The sequence below is a fragment of the Chiloscyllium plagiosum genome, unplaced genomic scaffold (assembly GCF_037043375.1).
Source record: "Chiloscyllium plagiosum isolate Xiang-an unplaced genomic scaffold, Cpla_swu_hap1 HiC_scaffold_26, whole genome shotgun sequence".
NCBI classification, from domain to species: domain Eukaryota; kingdom Metazoa; phylum Chordata; class Chondrichthyes; order Orectolobiformes; family Hemiscylliidae; genus Chiloscyllium; species Chiloscyllium plagiosum.
Window position 1 is genome coordinate 3,837,786 of NW_028270164.1, and position 20,270 is coordinate 3,858,055.

General features: G+C 45.3%; 1 protein-coding gene across 4 annotated transcripts in view; it reads right to left on the bottom strand.

The window, feature by feature from the left end:
- Positions 1–20,270, bottom strand: part of magi3a (membrane associated guanylate kinase, WW and PDZ domain containing 3a) — a 132,111-nt gene that overhangs the window by 3,442 nt on the left and 108,399 nt on the right. For 3 of the 4 annotated variants that reach the window (XM_043716342.2, XM_043716340.2, XM_087973429.1), the window contains 9 exons: positions 19,462–19,624; positions 17,959–18,050; positions 15,867–16,059; positions 12,949–13,158; positions 9,640–9,825; positions 7,453–7,561; positions 6,988–7,141; positions 5,073–5,216; positions 4,517–4,655 (listed from right to left, as the gene is read on the bottom strand). In XM_043716342.2, the coding sequence (XP_043572277.2) occupies positions 4,517–4,655; positions 5,073–5,216; positions 6,988–7,141; positions 7,453–7,561; positions 9,640–9,825; positions 12,949–13,158; positions 15,867–16,059; positions 17,959–18,050; positions 19,462–19,624 (1,390 nt within the window). The remainder of the gene's footprint in view (positions 1–4,516; positions 4,656–5,072; positions 5,217–6,987; positions 7,142–7,452; positions 7,562–9,639; positions 9,826–12,948; positions 13,159–15,866; positions 16,060–17,958; positions 18,051–19,461; positions 19,625–20,270) is intronic. The other variant, XM_043716341.2, reaches the window with a different exon arrangement.

Consider the following 20,270-nt stretch of genomic DNA (forward strand, 5'->3'; position numbering starts at 1 on the left):
TCCCACTTGATGGAAATTAAATGGATGAATCTTACTTCTACATATAGCGCACGACTGACACCAGAAAAGGGTGGCAAAATGTTTTAACCAATTGGTTCATGAACCCAATCAGAGAGAGGAGACTAGCTGTATGAGGCAGTGTTCCACAGTAGCCAAACTCCCACATCACAGGACTGGCCTTTGAGAGGTTAAAGAGGCTGGGCCTGCATGGTCTGGAGTTGAACAGAATGAGAGGTGAAACTCATGGACACTGAAAACTCAGAGTTCAACAGAGTGGCTGCAAGGAAGGTTTCCCCTGTCTGTGGGTGGGACCAGGGTCTGTCTCAGAATAAAAAACAAGCCATTTAGGACTGAGAAGAGGAGGAACTGCTTCACTCAGATAGTGGTGAATATTCAGAATTCTCTACCCCAGATCAATCATTGAGAATGTTCAAGGTGGAAATCAATAGGAAACAAATGACATCAAAGAAACAGGGAGAGTCTAGGAAAGTGACATTGAGGTAGATGATCAGCCAGGACTGACAGTGGCACAACAGGCTTGAGTCAATGAATGGTCTTCTGCTACAATGTTTAATAGATTGGCCCATTAAAGCATGTACTGAACAGTCCTATCCAGCCAGCGTACGGTGAAACAACGATCATTCAAGTAGACTTCAACAGCACCTACAACGAGAACCGGCTGAAAACAAGGGGGTTTGGAGAGTTGGGAAAATCACACATCAGGACAAAGGATTCTCTCAGAGTTGCAATGTACCTGATCATGTTAATTCAGCAGTAAACAATAACTGCCTTGTTAGAATGTAGGCTGCTGGGAGCAGGTTTCCTCAGGAATTAAGTACAAATGCAAATCTCAAATTAGCAACTCAAGTCTTAGACTTCTGGTTTATTTAGTTTGCCTTCTACCGATCCTACCTGCTGGAGGCTAAACAAGTCACATTTATATCGTGCCTTTAAAGCAGTAAAATGTCCCAAGCTCTTCAACAGGGACTTTATCAGGTGAAATTAGTCACTAGCCACGTAAGGAAATATCAGGAAAAGTGACAGAATTTTGATTGGTCTTAAAGGCAAGACAGAGAGAGGGGTAGAAAGTAATTCCAGACCTAAGGCCCAAGCCAAAGGCTGAGGTCAGAGATACAGTAATTTAATACAGTTGAAGGGATGGTGTACAAGTTATAGAGATAGGAAGGACAGGTCTGTTAAGGGATTTAAAATGAATTTAAAACTGGGGTACTGTCAGGCCAGCAGTAAGTGCAGTTCAGTGAGTTTAACAGATGAGGGGAGTATGTGTCTTGGCACGAGTTATGGATAATTTCAAGTTTATAGGGTGTAAGTTGTGAGGATCATTGAGAGTATGGGGGATAGCCAAGGCTGACTGTGACAGAGCAGCAGTAACAGGGTCAAGTTATCTCACTGACTTCTTGCTCTAAAGGAAGGGGAGAGTGACTGTCGCCCTCTAATAACCTCCCTTGATGGGGCACCTCTTATTAGATTACCAGGTCATGCTACAGCTTTTATTTACTTTAATTCTCTCAAGTAGTTTCCTATCATCAGGACAGGCTTACATACAGGCTACCCTGCGTCTGTCAATTCACAATAATGAAGGCAGTGTTGTGCGTAGACATGGTTTGATGTTTCGGTGTGAATGAGGCTGGATGCCAGTCAGTCCCAACTACAGATGATCAATCTGCTCACTGTATGTTTCCAGCACAGGGTCAGGTCATTTGGTCTCATGCCGCACAGCAGCCTCTATCTATCCCTTCCCAACTCACCCTTCAGCATGTCCTTCTACACTCTTCACCCTTCCTGGCTTATATAGTTCCCCTTAAATGAAGTATTTGTAATTACTTCAGCCACACCTTTTGGTAATGAGATTCCAATGCTAACACTCACAGGAGGAGAGATTGAACAGATCAGGCCTGTACTCACAGGAGTAAAGAAGAACATGTTACATCCTTTGAAACACACAAGATTCACAGGCTAGATGTGGAGGGGTTGTTTCCTGTTGTGGGAGAAGCTAGGACCAGAGGGCATTACCACAGAGTAAAGGGTCACCCAGAGGGCATGACCACAAACTAAAGGGTCACCCAGAGGGCACGATCGCAGACTAAAGGGTCACCCAGAGGGCACGATCGCAGAGTGAAGGGTCACCCAGAGGGCACGATCGCAGACTAAAGGGTCACCCAGAGGGCACGATCGCAGAGTGAAGGGTCACCCAGAGGGCATGATCGCAGAGTGAAGGGTCACCCAGAGGGCATGATCGCAGAGTGAAGGGTCACCCAGAGGGCACGATCGCAGACTAAAGGGTCACCCAGAGGGCACGATCGCAGACTAAAGGGTCACCCAGAGGGCACGATCGCAGAGTGAAGGGTCACCCAGAGGGCATGATCGCAGAGTGAAGGGTCACCCAGAGGGCATGATCGCAGAGTGAAGGGTCACCCAGAGGGCATGATCGCAGAGTGAAGGGTCACCCAGAGGGCATGATCGCAGAGTGAAGGGTCACCCAGAGGGCATGATCGCAGAGTGAAGGGTCACCCAGAGGGCATGATCGCAGAGTGAAGGGTCACCCAGAGGGCATTACTGCAGAGTAATGGGTCACCCAGTTAAGAAAGATGAGAATTTTTTTTCTCAGAGTTAATCTGTGGAATTCTTTACCTGGATCATAAAGTACATTCACAGCTGACAGAAGTTTTCAAGTTGCAAAGGAATCAAGAGTTGTAGGGAAAAGGAGGGAAAGTGGAGCTGAGGATTAATCAGATCAACCATGACATAGATTTAGATTTAGATTAGATTACAGTGTGGAAACAGGCCCTTCGGCCCAACAAGTCCACACCGACCCGCCGAAGCGAAACCCACTCATACCCCTACATTTACCCCTTACCTAACACTACAGGCAATTTAGTATGGCCAATTCACCTGACCCTGCACATCTTTGGACTGTGGGAGGAAACCGGAGCACCCAGAGGAAACCCACGTAGACACGGGGAGAACGTGCAAACTCCACACAGTCAGTCGCCTAAGGCGGGAATTGAACCCGGGTCTCTGGCGCTGTGAGGCAGCAGTGCTAACCACTGTGCCACCGTGTTGGAGCAGAATCAATGGGCTGAATGGCCTACTTCTACATTTTATAGTCTAACCACTCACTGGATAAAGGAGTTCTTCTTCTAGATTCCCAAACAGATTGGTTAGTGACTAACTTGTATTTTTTGCTGAGGTCTTGCCTCCCAAAGTGGAAACATCTTTCCATCTACTCTGGCTGCTGCCACTTTGGTTTCAACGGAGATAAAATGCCACATCATTGCTTTGAAGAACAGGTCAACCCTGACTACCATTTATTTCTCAGTTAACATCACTAAAAACATTGTGGGACCGTATTATACACAACTGGCTGATGCATTTCCTGAATTACTACATTGATCACTCTTCAAGAAAGTGTCTTCTACTGGTTGCAAAGTACTTTGGGACATCCAGGGGTCAGGGTGTGGTCCATAATGTGCGAATTGTACTCTAGCCAAGTTAGATTGTTGACTGGAGTTCTGAACTATGACACTAGAAATCATCAGCTCGGGAGTTTCAAACTGATCAGCAGAGCTCCACTAGAAAGCTGTGGGGATGAGGGAGAAGAGGAGCCCAAGCAAGCAAGAAAGAGAAGCAGAGTGACCATGAGCACAGGCAAAGAAAGAGAGAAACAGTGAGAGGCATGCAAGGGAAAACAAGTGAAAGAATAAAAAGGAAAATGAGGGGTTAGGGATGGTGGTTTTGACAGATCCACAGTTCAGATTCATCTCACAGTCACTGACCTGACACAATATGAAACCTCAAGCCACAATTTCAGAATTTCCAAGTTGGCCAGTGCTCATATTAAATCCTGAAATTGTGGTTAAATTCAAAGCTGCACAATTGGTGAGAGCTGCTTGTCACCATCGAAAACCCACATCCCCCCACCCCCTCCAAAAAGGTGTCAGGGAGGGAGGGAAAAAGAGCAAGGTTCATGACTGAATCAAAATTGCAAAAATAAGGTTTTGAAAGTCTGAATAAAACCAAGTAAAAGACATGCAGATTTACCAGGTCCCAGGAGAGACGAGAGGAGATGGGAAGCCTCAACGCTGCTCGTGTGTCGTACAGGTGGAGAGGCTGCAAGGTGCCATTCCTAGAGAGGGGGAGGAGGGAGAAGCCTAGGACTAAATGTAACTATGAGAATAAAAAATAAGTTCCACAGAAGATTACATTTCTGCAAAGCCAGTGGCCAAGAGTAGGTTGAAGAGACGGACAGACACGCAGACCGGGGCGGGGAAGGGGTAGAGGGAGGGCAGTGATTCAGAGAGGTCTCAAACAGAATTTTATAGAAATTACTGCCATAGAGGAAACAGCATTCAGCCCCGTTTCAGGAACTGGGTTTGAATTGCAAAAGGGGCACAATTACTGCTTCACTATTACTCTCTTCACCACTCCCAATGCCCATCACTTAACACATTACAGGAATTTGGTCTGAAAAATTAAGATTCATAGGGAAACCCACCAAAGTCAGGCACCTGACCTATGCCTGGCTTCAGCACGAGGTGCACTCTCCTCCCTCCAGACTGAATCAACTCGATGGCTCGTTTGTGTGTGATCCCTTGAGTAGATTCGCCATTAATTTCAACAATCTGGTCACCGACCTGCAAGAGAAGGAGGAGAAAAAACAATCACATCTTGGACTGTGGCAACTGGGGGCTGTTGTGAATGGGGGCAAGAAAAGGGAGAGGCATCAAGGGAACGGAGGGGCAGCTCAGTCGAGGTGGGAGAAGGAGATTGCTAGACAGTGAGGCAGGGCGCGCTGCAAACGTCCCATTAAAAAAACAAATCATTTTTCACACTTTGATTCCCTTTATGCCATCTTCCTCATGTCTCCTCACACCAAACCCCATCTTTGTTCACGTGATGAGGGGTGTGATCTGTTTCTCTTCCCATCCCATAGTAAAACCATCTCAATGAATGGACTACCATAAAATGCCATTGCCACAAAACACAGCAAGTGGCATGATGACCTACCCCACTCCTCCATTACTAGGCCAGACTAACAAGGGGACACTTACATGGATCCTGCCATCGAGTAATGCAGCACCACCTTCTGCCAGGCGGAGTATAAAGAGGCCCATGCTGTATTCCTTGCCTCCACGAACACTGAAGCCAAACCCTCGGGGACCCCTCTCCAGTTCCACAGAGAAGCAATCAGAGTTCTATTTGGAAACACACAAAAGATTAGAGAGAGGATGAAAACAAATAACAAGGTCTTGAAACCCTGGAGTAGGAGTAATTCACTGGGTGGTGCCAGTGCAGCTAAAACACAGACTAAAATACTATAACACCCTCAGAACATGGCTATCAGTGGCAGTTACTGCCCATTAGGCCGTTTGAGAGTGCAGTTACACGTCAAACACCTCAGGCGAGGCACAGGAATCACATGTAATGCCAGGAGTAGGCAAGGCCAGTGGATTTCCTTTCTTTAAATATTAGGGAAGTAGTGGATTTTATGACAATCTGACAGCTTCACAATCGCTTTGACAACTTGATTTAAGGAGAAAAACTTTCAAAAGTAAAATTAAATTATAAGTAGTGTTTGGCATTTGAATTTAATGTTCTAAATATTGTTCCAGTGCTAACAAGTTCTCATTAAATATTGCATCGTGGTTAAAATAGAATTTAAGAGCACAAGGTGATTGGGGTGGCAGTGACTCAGTGGTTAGCACTATCGCCTCACAGCACCAGGGTCCCAGGTTCGATTCCAGCCTTTGGCGACGAGCTGTGTGGAGTTGGCACATTCTCCCCGTGTCTGCATGGGTTTCCTCCGGGTGGTCCAGTTTTTTCCCACACAAAGTCCAAAAATGTACTGGTCAGGTGAACTGGCCATGCTAAATTGCCCATAGTGTTAGGTGCATTAGTCAGAGGGAAATGGACCTGGGTGGGTTACTCTTCGGAGGGTCGATGTGGACTGGTTGAGCTGAAGCGCCTGTTTCCACACTGTAGGGAATCTAATCTATTCTAATCTTAAAGCCCATTGTCTTCAAGAGCGTTATTCAATTAGTGCAGCTTCTCTGCTCTTTCCCCTTGAAAGAAAACATTTATCCTGATTCCTTTTGAATAATATAATTCACAATCATCCTTACATGCAGTACTTTCCAAGACACGATGACTCACTACAATTTTTTAACCAATTCCACTAATTCTGTTTTCTCCCTCCAGTGGAAATAGCTTCCCTTATTTAAAATTCTTTAGAAATTACTTCATGATTTGAACATTCTCTGTAAACCCTTTCACCTTCTCTCCTCCAAGAGGAAACATACAAACATGCCCACAGAATCACTGCACCCTTCAAATAAAATCTCCTCTGCACCTTTCCAATCATTCCTAAAGTATGGAGCCAAGAATTACCTCAATACTCCAACTGGGAACTAACCAGGGATTTAAGAATTTATGTAACTTCCTTTCTTTTGAACCTTTGGGCAATTTCAATGAAGAATCATATTTGCACAATGCAAAATAAAGGACTTGGAGGCTTGAATATACCAAAAGTGATGAATTCATAGAATCCCTAAGTGTGGAAACAGGCTATTTGGCCCATTGAGGCCACGCTGACCCCCCAAAGGGCATCCTACCCAGAGCTGACCCTGCATTTACCAATCCACACAACCCGCACATCTTTGAACTATGGGAGGAAGCTGGAGCAACCTGGAGGAAACCCATGCAGACACGGGGATAATGTGCCAACTTCACACAGCTGGTCAGCAAAGGCTGGAATTGAACCTGGGACCCGGGCACTGAGAGGCAGCAATGCTAACCGCTGAGCCACCGTGCCAACCCAGATGCAGTTACCTATGTTCTGAGCAGAAGAGCTTGGGGAGGTCATGGGCAAATAGAATTTGGAAGGAAGTGCTTAATATTACAGAGGCCTCAAACATTGAAAAAACTTCCCTCATTCACCTGCATTACAGCAAACAATTTTAGCCGTACCTGGGAGAGCCTGCTGCCTGCAGCCCGCGTCTCTCTGTCAGCTGTTGGCTGATGGTATTGCTCAGATGGAGTCTGTCTGTAGTCCAAAGCTGGAGGCTTCACATAGTCACATCCTGCAGTCTGTCCACTGCTCTTTTCATCTCCATCCGTCTTACTGTTAAACAAAGCGCTTATGAGGCCCTTCCTTTCCCACACACATTTACCACGGCATCAACAATTTCCTGTTTCGTACCCGCGCCCCCCCATTACCAGGGAAATGGAAAGGACAATCACAGGAGACATTAGAGACGAGCCTCATTTACCCAACTTCTGCTTCAGTAAAATAGTGTCTGAAGGCTTTCTCCCAGCATCAGCCCCCACCCCCGTGCATCCCCATTCCTCCCTCACCACCATCAAACCCTTTGTTCTTCTTGGCCTTTACCAGCACCCAGTTAGCACATCCTTATAGCCACCTTGTGTGCTCACCTGTTGTCAGCCGTTGGACTGGATACTGCTGGGGTCCGTGCCATGGATTTGTGCTGTAGGGCTGGGCTCTGTCGCGCCGAGCTGTCTCCTGAGGGGGGGCCAGTCACATCTCAAAGGAAAGATAAAAATCAACAAGTTGAACGATTGACAGCTCCTCTGAGCAGCATAGGCTTGGGGCTCAGTGCCTCGTAACAATAGAAGGCAGTGGTCAGGAGTTTGCACACCTGCCAGGAAGGGTCGGAGTCTGGTCAGTGAAAAGCCCCACGTCCCAAACCCAGGTTACAATCCAGGGAATAAGCCATGGCTTCTCTCAGCAGAAGGGTATCAATTCTCAACAAGCTGCACTGCACTACAGAACCATGCTTCATTCTGGTGGCTCATCAGGTTAAACTGGCTAAGGCACCAGCTTGTCACCCCAGGAACCTGATTCTCGTCCCACTGAGAACGAAGGGGTGCCTCTGCCTGGTTCCAAGACCCCTGTGATGATGACACCTCATTCCAGTTTTTAAACCAGCAAAAATCTTTTTATTTTAAGTTATTGAGAATTGCGCTGATGCATGGCGACTGCATAAACCTTTCACTTCACTTTACAGCAAAACCCGTGGCAATAAAATATTCAATTCAATCCGATCCCAAATAGGCAGTGTCACTCAGACAGAGCTAAAGATGGTCAGCACACATTACGGGAACAATGCCTCAACATCAGCCAGTACTCAGATGTGGAGCTGAGGTTGCACGCTTGGGAATTTTCTGTGAAGGTTTAAATTCAAATGTCAATCCAGAAATTTCAGCACATCACCCTGGTTGACATTTCAAAGCAGTGCTGAGGAAGTGCTTTTCTTCTGGACTTGCTGACTTGAATGCATGTTAAACAGAAGCCTTCTCAGGCAGACATTAACAAACAATCCCACAGCAACTGTTCAGAGATGTGCTGGAAGTTACTTTGTCTCCTGGACAATATTTCACCCTCCACCAACATCACAAAAGACAGATTACCTGTTATATATTGCCTTCTGTCCAGAGGACAGTGCTGTCCCCAAATTACATTCCATGTCTTCTGTATTTTAAAAGTGCATCACTGGCCATCAGCTAGTTTACAATACTTTGAGCATGTCAAACACATCCCCTCAACAGAACATTATGTTTCTTTCTTGCCTCTGGTTGTGGTAACCTTGATTTGGCATCTAGACAATGTTGTTTACTCTCCAGGCACCAACATTCCTCAAAACCCGAGGGGCACCATGAAAAGCTAGCTTTGCAAATTGCAATGCTTACATTGTGTAGGGAAAAACGAGACTGGTCACAATGCCTCAGCAAGACTCTTTAAAAGGATAGAGCTGGCAGAAGCACCGTCAGAGCCATAGGCCACACCCAACCTCTGCCAACCATGACTAGAGTGAGCAAAACAACCTATTGTGTCCAAAGTTCAAAATACTATCACATGATCTTGATAAACACAAACTAGAAAACAGTTACAATCAGACCTGTGACTGTAACTTAGCCCTTGGAATCCAACCCTGAAATGTTATCAATTGTTTTCCAGTCTTTATTTACAATTAAATGTGTTTCAAGCTCTTTACAGCTTTTGCCGAATTAAAACATGTCAAGGTTACATTATCTTGTTTTGAAAGATTAGGTAATGAAAGTGACTCTTTCTAGAACTGATTTGGAGATGCCGGTGTTGGACTGGGACGTACAAAGTTAAAAATCACACAACACCAGGTTATAGTCCAACAGGTTTAATTGGAAGCAGTAGCTTTCGGAGCGCTGCTCCTTGTGCACAACCACCTGATGAAGGAGCAGCTCTGAAGGCTAGTGCTTCCAATTAAACCTGTTTGACTATAACCTGGTGTTGTGTGATTTTTAACTTTCTAGAGTTAGTTATCATTAAATCAATAATCCAGGGCCAAAACCCAAAGGAACTCCGCCCCATGCATTTGGGCATTTCTCACTCACTGATTTGTCCCATTTCAATTACACAGGGCCTGGGTTTTAGGAAAGGGACTTTGTGCTGTCCTCTCACTGGTGGATGACCCCCAACTCAGGGCCCGTGATGCCATGGTTTCAGCAATAGCAGGTACTCGCAGATTAGCTGAGACAGGCTGTGTGTCACACAAATCACAAGGATCACAACAGGCCCCAGACCATCTTAAGGTGAGATGTGCCTTACAACTTCTGGATGAGTACCTTCTTCAGGAGTGACGGTGAGCGTGACCGTCTGACCCGCGTCCTTGATCAGCTGCACAATGTCATGGTGGGGCATCTGGACGATGGACTGGCCGTTCACTGCTGAGATTCTGTCAGTCACCTTCAGCTTCCCACAGCGATCAGCCGGACTCCCCTCAATAATGCGGCCAATTTTATGTGGCACTGCTGTGGACAAAGTAGTAACAGGAGCGGGTTAATGAGATTCAGAGCAGAGATTTAAGGATCCAGAATTAGGGACAAAACCATAAAATTAAACCCAGATCATTTTGATGAGAACTCTGAGAACATTTCCTCTTTCAAAGGTTCTTTGGAAGGGCGGGGGGAGAAAGAGAGGAGAGGCGGGAGAGGGGGTGGTGGGAATTGAAGAGAAAGCTTGTGGGAGACCTGCCAGGATTGCATTGGCACACCTGAGTTTAGAGGTCACAAAGACATGACTATATTTCTGCTGCTGCTCAGTCAGTAACACAAGTCCTGCTGTTGAGTGACAGTGTGAGGGAGCTGCATGAACATTTTTACAAGTCTCCATCTGGACTTCAATCATCTGTAGTTCTGTGCCAACAATCATCATAGTGATTATTTGTTCCGTTTTGGTTATTTTTATTGATTACTCAAAGGCTGTTCAGGTCATAGGGCTGGCTATGGGTATCTGCATGGGACAGAATTATGACAGACTCTTTGTGGGGAACGTAGAACATTCCTGTTCCAGTCCAATTCCAGCCCAAACCCGCTACTCTTTCTCTGGTATATCGATGATACCATCAGTGCTACTACCCTTCCTCGTGCAGAATTGGAAAAGTTTATCAATTTTGCTTCCAATTTGCTCTCACCTTCATTGGTCCATCTCTGACTTCTCCCTTCCTCGACATCTCTGTTTCCATTGCTGGGAATATGCTGGTCACCAATATCCACTACAAACCAAACGACTCCCACAGTTACCTTGACTATAAATCCTGTTTCCTGTAAAGACTCCATTCTCTCAGTTCCTCTGTTGCAGCTGTTCTGATGATGCTAACTTTGTCAAAGAGGCCTCTGAAGTGATCACCTTCTTCCTCAACCAAGGACTCCTCAGCACCATATAGTTGGCAGGACTCTCAGTCGAGCCTGATCCATCTCCCGCACTTCAGCCCTTCCCTCTTCTCTTCCCTCCTGCAATAATGATAGGAATCCTCTTGTCCTCACCTACCATCCCACCAGCATCCACATCCAGAGGATCATTAGCCACCACCACTTCCATCTCCAGCAGAATGCCACCACTCAACGGATAAGCCCCTCCTCTTCCGCAAGGACCGTTCCCTCCCACTCCTCACGTCCACATTCCACCCCCATCTCCCCCCACATACATATACATCCATTCCCCCACTCTCCTTGCCCTGCACTTTCGCCTGCAACTGCAGAAGGTCTAACACTTGCCCATTTACTTCCTCCCTCCTCAGTTGCCAAGGACCGAGACACACCTTCCAGGCGAAGCAGCGCTTTACCTGCACTGCCCTCAATCTAGTCCAAGGCATCCTCTGCTCACAATGTGGTCTCCTTTACACTGCGGAAATAAAGTGTAGACTGGGTGACCGCTTTGCTGAACATGTACATTCTGCCTGCAATAAAGACCCTGAGCTTCCAGTTGCCTGCCAATTCAATACACCACTGTGTTCCCTGGCCAACATCTCTGTCCCAGGCTTGCTGCAGTACTCCAGTGAAGATCAGCACAGGCTGGAAAAACAGCACTTCATTTTCCAGTTGGGAACACTACAGCCTTCTGAACTCAATATTAAGGGCTTGAGGCATCTTCTCATATTCTTTGCCCAAACCTCACACACCAGACCTTGTTATCACATGATCAGCTATTACACACTACCCACTGCTAGCCACGAACAATCCCAACCAGCAGCTATTCACTCTCCCAGGCTGATCGCTGTCCACTCTCTTGTCCAACTGTTCTTGTCTCTCTTTTGGCTCTATATTCAACTATCATCTACTCTGTACCCCCTTCCCTCACCCTATCATCTGCACTAAAAAAAAAATCAGTTCTAAAGGAGCGTCACTGGACCTGAAAACATTAAGTCTGTTCTCTCCCCACAGATGCTGTCAGACTTGAGTTTTTCCATCAACTCCTGTTTGTGTTGTTGACTCCAAGGTTGCTGTTACTTTGCTCTGTGCATTTAGTCCAGTCTTTTTACTTTCACTCATAGACAACTATATCTGTAGATTGTGAACATTTTTCCCCTCTGATGAGTTTTCAGTTAATCTGACATCTGATGGTCATGCCTGGGGACTTGCCTGCTATGTCCCACAAGGAGTAGGGAGAGACAGTGCTGAGTTTCTTCCTCCTTGTCACTCCCCACGAGTGTGGGGTAATAAACTGAGTTTGGGGGGGGAGGGGGTCGCAGGTGGTGATAAAACAATTTTAAAAGGATGGGGACAGAGCAGGAGTCACAGATACTGAATGGTTTCGACAAGGTGCATGCGGCAAAGCATGTTTCCTCTTGTGGGTTAGTTCACGATGAGGTGACCGTGTGTTAAGATTAGGGACCATTCTTTCAAGATAGATTAGCAGAAGGTTCTCTTAAACTTCTGCGTAACTTTGGAATAAATGACTTAATAGGTAGAGGAGGCAAAGTCATTGAATATTTTAGAGTTGGAAGTAAACTGATTCCCTTCCCAACAAGGATCTAAGAGTATTGGAAGTAAGTAAGAATAAGGAAATTCCGATTTTACTGAATGGGAGAGCAGGTTGAAGGGGCTGAATAGTCTACTTCAGCTCCCAATTCAGATGCTCAAATATCTGACCATGATGTGTCTTTTCAATTAATCACTGCTATTTTGTTGGAACCTTTATGCAGGAAGTGACTGGACAACTGTTTTATTAATTGTTGCACAACCCAACAGCTTTTTGTTGTTTTCAGTACAGACTCCAACATCTGCAGTTATTTACTCCATTTAACTAACCTGCAACTACCTCCTTAGATGTAGATGAGATCGTGTGAGGCAACAATGAACCATATAGATCAATTAGGTTCTTACGCCTGGTAACCTGCCACTGACATCTGCTGGACATCGATTGCACGTAATGACAGAATTGGGTTTTCATTGTAACACCTACAAGCCTAAATAGCCAATGAGAGAATAGTTTCAAACATGAAGGAGAGGCGTTAGACTAGCATTGGAGGTCACAACTCGTAGCCCAGTGAGCTGCAAAACCCAAGGAATTGATGCTATTTTGTGCTGAGCAGACCTGTGTGGTCTATGTCATCCTCACTGCCTGTCTCCCTTAGCAACCATCAACTTACTCACCCACAGTGGGGTGTCTGTTCTTCGAGGTGATGATGACAAATCCAAAACCCTCCGTCTCCTTCCGCTGTAGGACAATGTCATATGATTGTGGGGACTCTGCTGGGGTGTGACCCTGTAGGGGCTTGTTCACAAGCTCAGTGTGATTTATCCCAGATGGGCCATTCTCTGCAGCTTCTGCATTCTCATCCCGACTGGAGTCACGAAGGTCCTCTGTCACACAAAGACAGGAGAGTTAGAGAGAGAGGATGGCCCCAAAATTTCCCCAAAAAGGGGAAAGCTTCCTTCATCCCGGGCTAGTACAATGCAGTCTGCATCTGACCAACATGGCTCATTCACACTCAGCTGAAATGTCTTTTATGTCTACTATTCATTCTCAGGATACACACATCACAAATAAACATTTTGTTGAATCGTTGGGTAGCGCTGTACGAGTTTGTTAGACCCTCTCCCTTACTCTTTACTCCAATCATTTCCCTTTCAACTAAATACCCAACCCCTTTTTGAAAGTCATTATTTTCACCTGCTTGCTTTAATACCACTTTTCACTGCCTAGAAACAGTGATGGGTCTCATCCTGAAGTGATGGGGACAGGATTCTAGAGTTTTGAGCCAGCAATTGCAAGGTTAAGGTTGGTAAATTTCCAAGTTGAATACTGTATGAGGGAGGACTTGGTGACCATAATGATTCTACTGATTTAGAGCAAAGAAGTCGGACTTGGCACACCTGGCAGATCCTGAGTTGCACAATTCCATGATTCAAACCTTTTCAACTTAGGGATGAGCTTGTGGCACAACAGTACTGCATCTGACTCTACATCAGAAGGTTGTGTGTTTAAATCATGTCAAGCTCATGGTGCTTAACGGAAGCTCAGATCACTTAATCTTACTTCAGGGTGGAGATTAATTTCTACGTGTTTATTGATCACTTCAGTAAGGCTTTCAACAAGATTGCTCATGGCAGACTTGTTGGCGAGTTAGATCTCATGGAATTCAGGGAGAACTAACCATTTGGATACAGAACTGGCTCGAAGATAGAAATCAGAGGGTGGTGGCAGAGGGTTGCCTTAGGCCGATGACTAGTGATATGCCACAAGGACCATTGCTGGGTCCACTGCTTTTTGTCACTTATATAAATGACTTGGATGTGAACTTAGGAGATTTAGTTAGAATGTTTGCAGATGACACCAAAATTGGAGATGTAGTGGATACTGAACGAGGTAATCTCAGATTACAATGGGATCTTGATCAGATGGGCCAATGGGCTGAGAAGTGGCAGTAAGAACTTAATTTAGATAAATGTGAGGTGTTGCATTTTAGAAAGGCAAATCAGGGCAGAACTTACACACTTAATGGTAAGGCCCTGGGGAGTGTTGCTGAATAAAGAGACCTTGGAGAGCAGGTTCATAGTTTCTTGAAAGTGGAGTCTCAGGTGGATAGGATAGTGAAGAAAGCACTTGGTATGCTTTCCTTTATTGGTCATTGCACTGAGTATAGGAGTGGGGAGGTCACGTTGCTGCTGTAGAGGACATTGGTTCAGCCAGTTTTGGAGCACTGCATGCATACAGAAAGGAGTTGTGAAACTTGAAAGGGTTCAGAAAAGATTTATGAGGATTTCCCAGGGTTGGAGGGTTTGAGCAATAGGGAGAGGCTGATTAGGCTGGGGCAGTTTTCCCTGGAGCATCAGAGGCTGAGGGATGACCTTATAGAGATTTATAAAATCATGTGGGGCATGGATAGGGTGAATAGTCAAGATCTTTTCCCCAGGATAGGGGAGTCCAAAACTAGAGGGCGTAGGTTTAAGGTAAGAGGGGAAAGATTTAAAAGGGACCCAAGGGCAACATTTTCACAGAGGGTGATCCGTGTATGGAATGAGCTGCCAAAGGAAGTAGTGGAGGCTGGTACAATTACAATGTTTAAAAGGAATTGGATTGGTACATGGATAGGAAGAGTTGAGAGAGATATGGGCCAAACACTGGCTAATAGGACTAGATTAATTTGGGATATTTGGTTGGCATGGATGAGTTGGACTGAAGGGTCCGTTTCCGTGCTGTCCATCTCTATGACTAAATCACCAGACGTTAGTTGGAGAGACTCATTCTGTACAATGAAAGCCTCAGGTTGCCCCTTGAAACAGGGACACTCCTCCAGAGTAGACGACAGCTGGTAATGCTATCACCAGATTATTAATCCAGAAATCCAAATAATTTTCTGGGGACCTGGGTGTGAATCCCACCATAGCACGGGTGGCACGGTGGCTCAATGGTTAGCACTGCTGCCTCACAGCACCAGGGACTCGGGTTCAATTCCTGCCTTGGGTGACTGTGTGTGTGGAGTTTGCACATTCTCCCAGTGTCTGCGTGGGTTTCCTCCGGATCCTCCAGTTTCCTCCCACTATCCAAAAGATGTGCAGGTCAGGTGAATTGGCCACGCTAAATTGCCCATAGTGTTAGATGCATTAGTCAGGGGGAAATATAGGGTTTGTGAATGTGTCTGGGTGGGTTACTCTTCAGAGGGTCGGTGTGGACTTGTTGGGCTGAAAGGCCTGTTTCCATACTGTAGGGAATCTAATTTAATCTAATCTATCCAAATGGTGGAATTTGAATTCAATATAAATCTGGAATTAAGAATCTAATGATGACCATGAATCCATTGTCAGTTGTCAGAAAAAAATAACTCTTCTGGTTCAGAGAAGAAAACTGACATCCTTACCTGGTCTGGTCTACGTGTGACTCCAGACCCACAGCAATGTGGTTGACTCTCAACTACCCTCTGGGCAATTAGGAATGGGCAATAAATGTCAGACAGCCAACAATGCCCTCACCCCATGAATTAATTGAAATTCCTGGGAACAGCAAGGGTTTTGAAAAGGTCCTGGCCACGTTCACACCAACTGGGAATCAACCGTGTGGTCACACTCACCAGAGGGCAGCACCTTCCTCCTCACTGACAGCAACACCTGACCATTTCGAGTTGCATTTTGCATCAAATCCAACACAAAGCGATGAGATCGCCCCTTAACAGAGACACCGTCGACACAAAGCAGCTCATCAGCTACACGCAGGCGGCCATCACGTTCTGCTGCCCCCAGTGGGATTATTGCTCCAATCAAAACCTGAAATGGTGAGATGAGGGTGGTGCAGAAAAAAGGAGGCTCATGTTAACTCAGATTCTACATGGCATCAACCAAACCTTGGTGAAAGATATTTATTATTCAACAGGCAAGGTGTAAATAGATTGCAGCATCTGAGAGATTCTAACACTTTCACTGAGAAAGTTCATTACAATAACAGGAGTCACGCACTACTTCAGGTCCTTATTCCCTTGTGTCAATCTCACTCTCGCTTAAGTCACGCAATCCTTACTGTGGAGTACGTGTCACTAGATGAACTAACCTACCGGTTACATAACAAGTGACGAAAGCAATAGCTGACTGGCTATACCGTTTGCTAACACACAGGAACAGAGCCCCCCCAAGCTTGCTGTGTAGTTAAGGTGGATGGCCAGATTGTATCTTAACTTAGAGTACACCTCTCAGAACCTTATCAATAATACCCTCCTCTACAAAAATCCGTCAGTTTCAACTTTGCGATTAGCTAATTGCATCACCGCTACCACACCCTCATCCCCCAACCCCCAACCCCCAACCCTGACCTCAACTCCTCTTTCATGCTTGCTCTTCACAGCCCTCAATTCCTTTATTCCAAAATTCAATCTCCTCTCTAAATACTTTGTGATCTAGCCTCCACAATTTCCTGGGATAGTCTTCCAGACATTTACTCACCTCAAAGATGAAATTCCCATATTCTGAACTATGGTCTTTAGCTCAAGATTCCTGCAGTATTGGAAACATCTTCCCATCTAACCTTTCAAGCCCCCTCAGAATCTTGTTTATTTCAAGAAGATCACCCCTCATTCTTCTCAACTCTATTGAATAAAGGCACAACCAGTTTAGCAATCGCTGATTAGTCAAGGATTGGGGCAGCATGGTGGCTCAGTGGTTAGTACTGTTGCCTCAGCATGCTAGGACCTGGGTTTGATTCCCATCGTGGGTGACTGACTGTGTGGTGTTTGCACATTCTCCGCGTCTGCGAGGGTTTCCTCTGGGTGTTCCAGTTTCCTCCCACAGTCCAAAGATGTGCAATTAGGTAAATTGGCCATGCTAAATTGCACATAGAGTTCAGGGATGTGTAGGTTTGGTGTATTAGTCTGGAGTAGATGTAGGGGAATGGGTCTGGGTGGGTTACTCTTTGGAGGATCGGTGTGGACTTGTTGGGCCGAAGGGCCTGTTTCCACACTGTAGGGATTCTATATCTGTTCATCCCAGGGAACCAACCTAGTGCACCTTTTCGAAACTGCCCCTTCTTAAATAGGAAGTCCAAACTGTATGCGATAACCCAGGTGTGGCCTCTTCACAGTTACTATAAGACTTGCCTATTTTTAAACACCAACCCCAACCCCTTGGATTTAAGGCCAAAATTTAATTTGTCTTCTTAGTTATGAGCTGCATCTGTATACTAATGTTTTGGACTCCCTGCACCAGAACAGCCAGATTCCTCTGTATGGCACCACTTTTGCAGTCTCTCTCCAGTTAAATAATAGGTGGAAATATTTGGACATCTCTAACTCAGAGGCATCATCAATGAATATACTTATACTTGTGACAGACTGTCTTTTAGTCTCTCAGCAAATCAAGGGACATGGAAAGATAGCAGAAAAAGTAGAGGTGAAGCCCACAATCAGTCATGATCATACTGATTCGGGGTGCCACTCGATGGGCCATAATATCTATTCCAACTCAGATTTCCTGTCCTTATGAAACACTCACACCAACTACTGTAGCACGGGTGCACTTTACATTTATTTCCACAAGCACAGTTAACTCAACAAAAGTATCAATCTATGTGCAGGTTCGCCACCTCCCACAGCCTATTGTCACTCACTATTAACAAGAATTTGCACTAGAAGCAACATGAAATCAAGAGCAAACACTCGAGAGTTGCAGGGAACTTACAGGTGTATCTGGCCCATCTCCACCCAGCACTCGGAATCCGAACCCACTCTCCAGCTTACGCAGGAAGATGTCAATGTCCTTTGTGTTTGGGGCTGAAGGACAATAAACAGGGATGAGAGTCAGAGATGGTGTAGCGGCGAGCCCCAAGGTGTGTGCAAAACAATTAATATTTATGTAGCACAACCAACCCAGAAATTACTTTTGCTTCTTAGAATCCACTTTCCAGGACGTGCCGCTGAACCACAGACAGTGTAGCACTTGCAGCCTGGATTCACAGCTGACTGTGAACGCACAGTCTGCTCCAGCAGAAAAGATACGTATCTGTCAAAACCGTGCTCTGCTTTAGTGGCAAATTTGCTCGGTCCTCAGATCACAAGATGACCAGGCAGAGTTCTGTGAAACCATGACCTTTAGTTATGGTCAACTCACTGAGAACAAACATACAAATAGAGAAAGCAGAGCCCATTTAAAACTTAATTGGTTTGGAGGGGAGAATCAATAAATTGGACTGTTTGCTGATTAACTCAGAACGATCGGTGTTTTTACTTCCTTTCCTTCTCTCCTGACTCTCCACTTGGACAGATTAGTTGTCTAAATATTGATCCTAGATGGCAGCATCAGCATGTTTTTTTGGCATTATCATCAGTCACTGGATTGGGACCAGGATTAGTCTTCAAACTGATGGACATCCAGTTCAATTGCTGCAAACCTCTAGCACACTGCTCAATGGGAGAACGCAGCATTGTCTAGTAGGGAAAGCTGGAATGTTCCTGAGTCTGTGTGGTACAACTATTGAATACATTTTGCATCAAGGAAGCAAAGTCAGATCTCTGTTACTGGAAAGTCATATTCTGAAAACAAGTCAAGATGAAGCAGACAGGCCATTTGGTGAATTACTATGACCTGGCATTTTCCAGTTCACTGCACACAGTAACCTAATGACACAAGTATTGCACCAGTGACCATCAGGGCATAAGTTCAAAGCCCAGGAAACTGAACTGAATAAATCTGACTTTTGTTTCTTTTCACTAAAGGCACATGGGAGTTGCTGGCTGACTAGCATGTATTGCCAGTTCCTTGTTGCCCTTGTGAAAGTGGGGGTGAGTTGCCTTCTTAAACCACTGCCATCCATGTACTGTAGGTAGATCCACAATGTCCTTAGGGAGGGAGTTACATGTTTTTAACCCAATGATGCTAAGGGGAAACAGTGATATATTTCCAAGTTGGACACTAGCACATCTGTGCACAATTCTTTTTCAATTCTAATGTTTAATTATTTGATTTGACCTTGCTGCTTCTCAACATGAGCTGCCATAGACATCCCTCCTCATCAACCTGTTTCACCTGATCGAGTTTATAATTATTGAATAGGACAAATTCCCATCAATCTCCCGGTGACATTTTTCAATTAAACGACTACACTGCTGATGGTCAGCAGCAAAGGATTTCCAAAACCACCATTTCCTACCAAGAACACAATGGCCTGCACTCCGTGTCACTTACGTTTGCTGTCAAACATGGTCTTGGACTGCACATACACTTCAGTTGGGTCACGCTTGGGCGAGGAAGGCCTTACAGCATTGGGTGGGAACGGCATTGGCTGAGGGATGGGAACACTTGGGGAGAGATTCTGAGAGCCTGGTTGGTTGTCCTCTTGCTCTAAAGTCTGGGAAGAAAAGTCGGAGAATAGAAAAGGTTTTTAATAAAGTTTACAAAATACAAGGGAGTTATATAAATACAAATAATGCAGAGAAATTATGTAAACCCATGTCAAAGGATCTCCCCGCATTTCACCATCTTATAGGACAGATGTAAATTATTTAGCCTATCTCTTGAAAGAGCAGTCAACACCTCACCCCAAATTCCTGACCTTTTAGTGGTGATGCTGCAAAAGCCTCAATCTTCAACCTAACTGCTGTCTCAAGAATCAGCAACTTCTCCAGATGAAAGTTCCAGAAGAAAGTTCCAGAAAAGAAAGACTAACCTTAGGTTGCTGATGATACAAGGCTAGGTAGAAAGGTAAGCTGAGGTAAGGACATAAAGAAGCTGCAAAGATACATGGACAGATTAAGTGAATGAACAAGATGGAGGATGGGTCATAATGGGTCAGATGCCCTGAGAGTTTATTTGCTAGTGTGGTTGGGGAGGGTTTAAACTAAATTGGCAGGGGATAGAAATTTATGCAAGGAGACAGAAATCAAGGGTAAGACCAACAGATAGAAGGGGAACAAAAGAAGCGATAGGCAGAGGAACTAAAGGCCAGAATTGAAAATAGCCGTGTTTAAATAAAAGAATGGGAACGGGACAAGAAA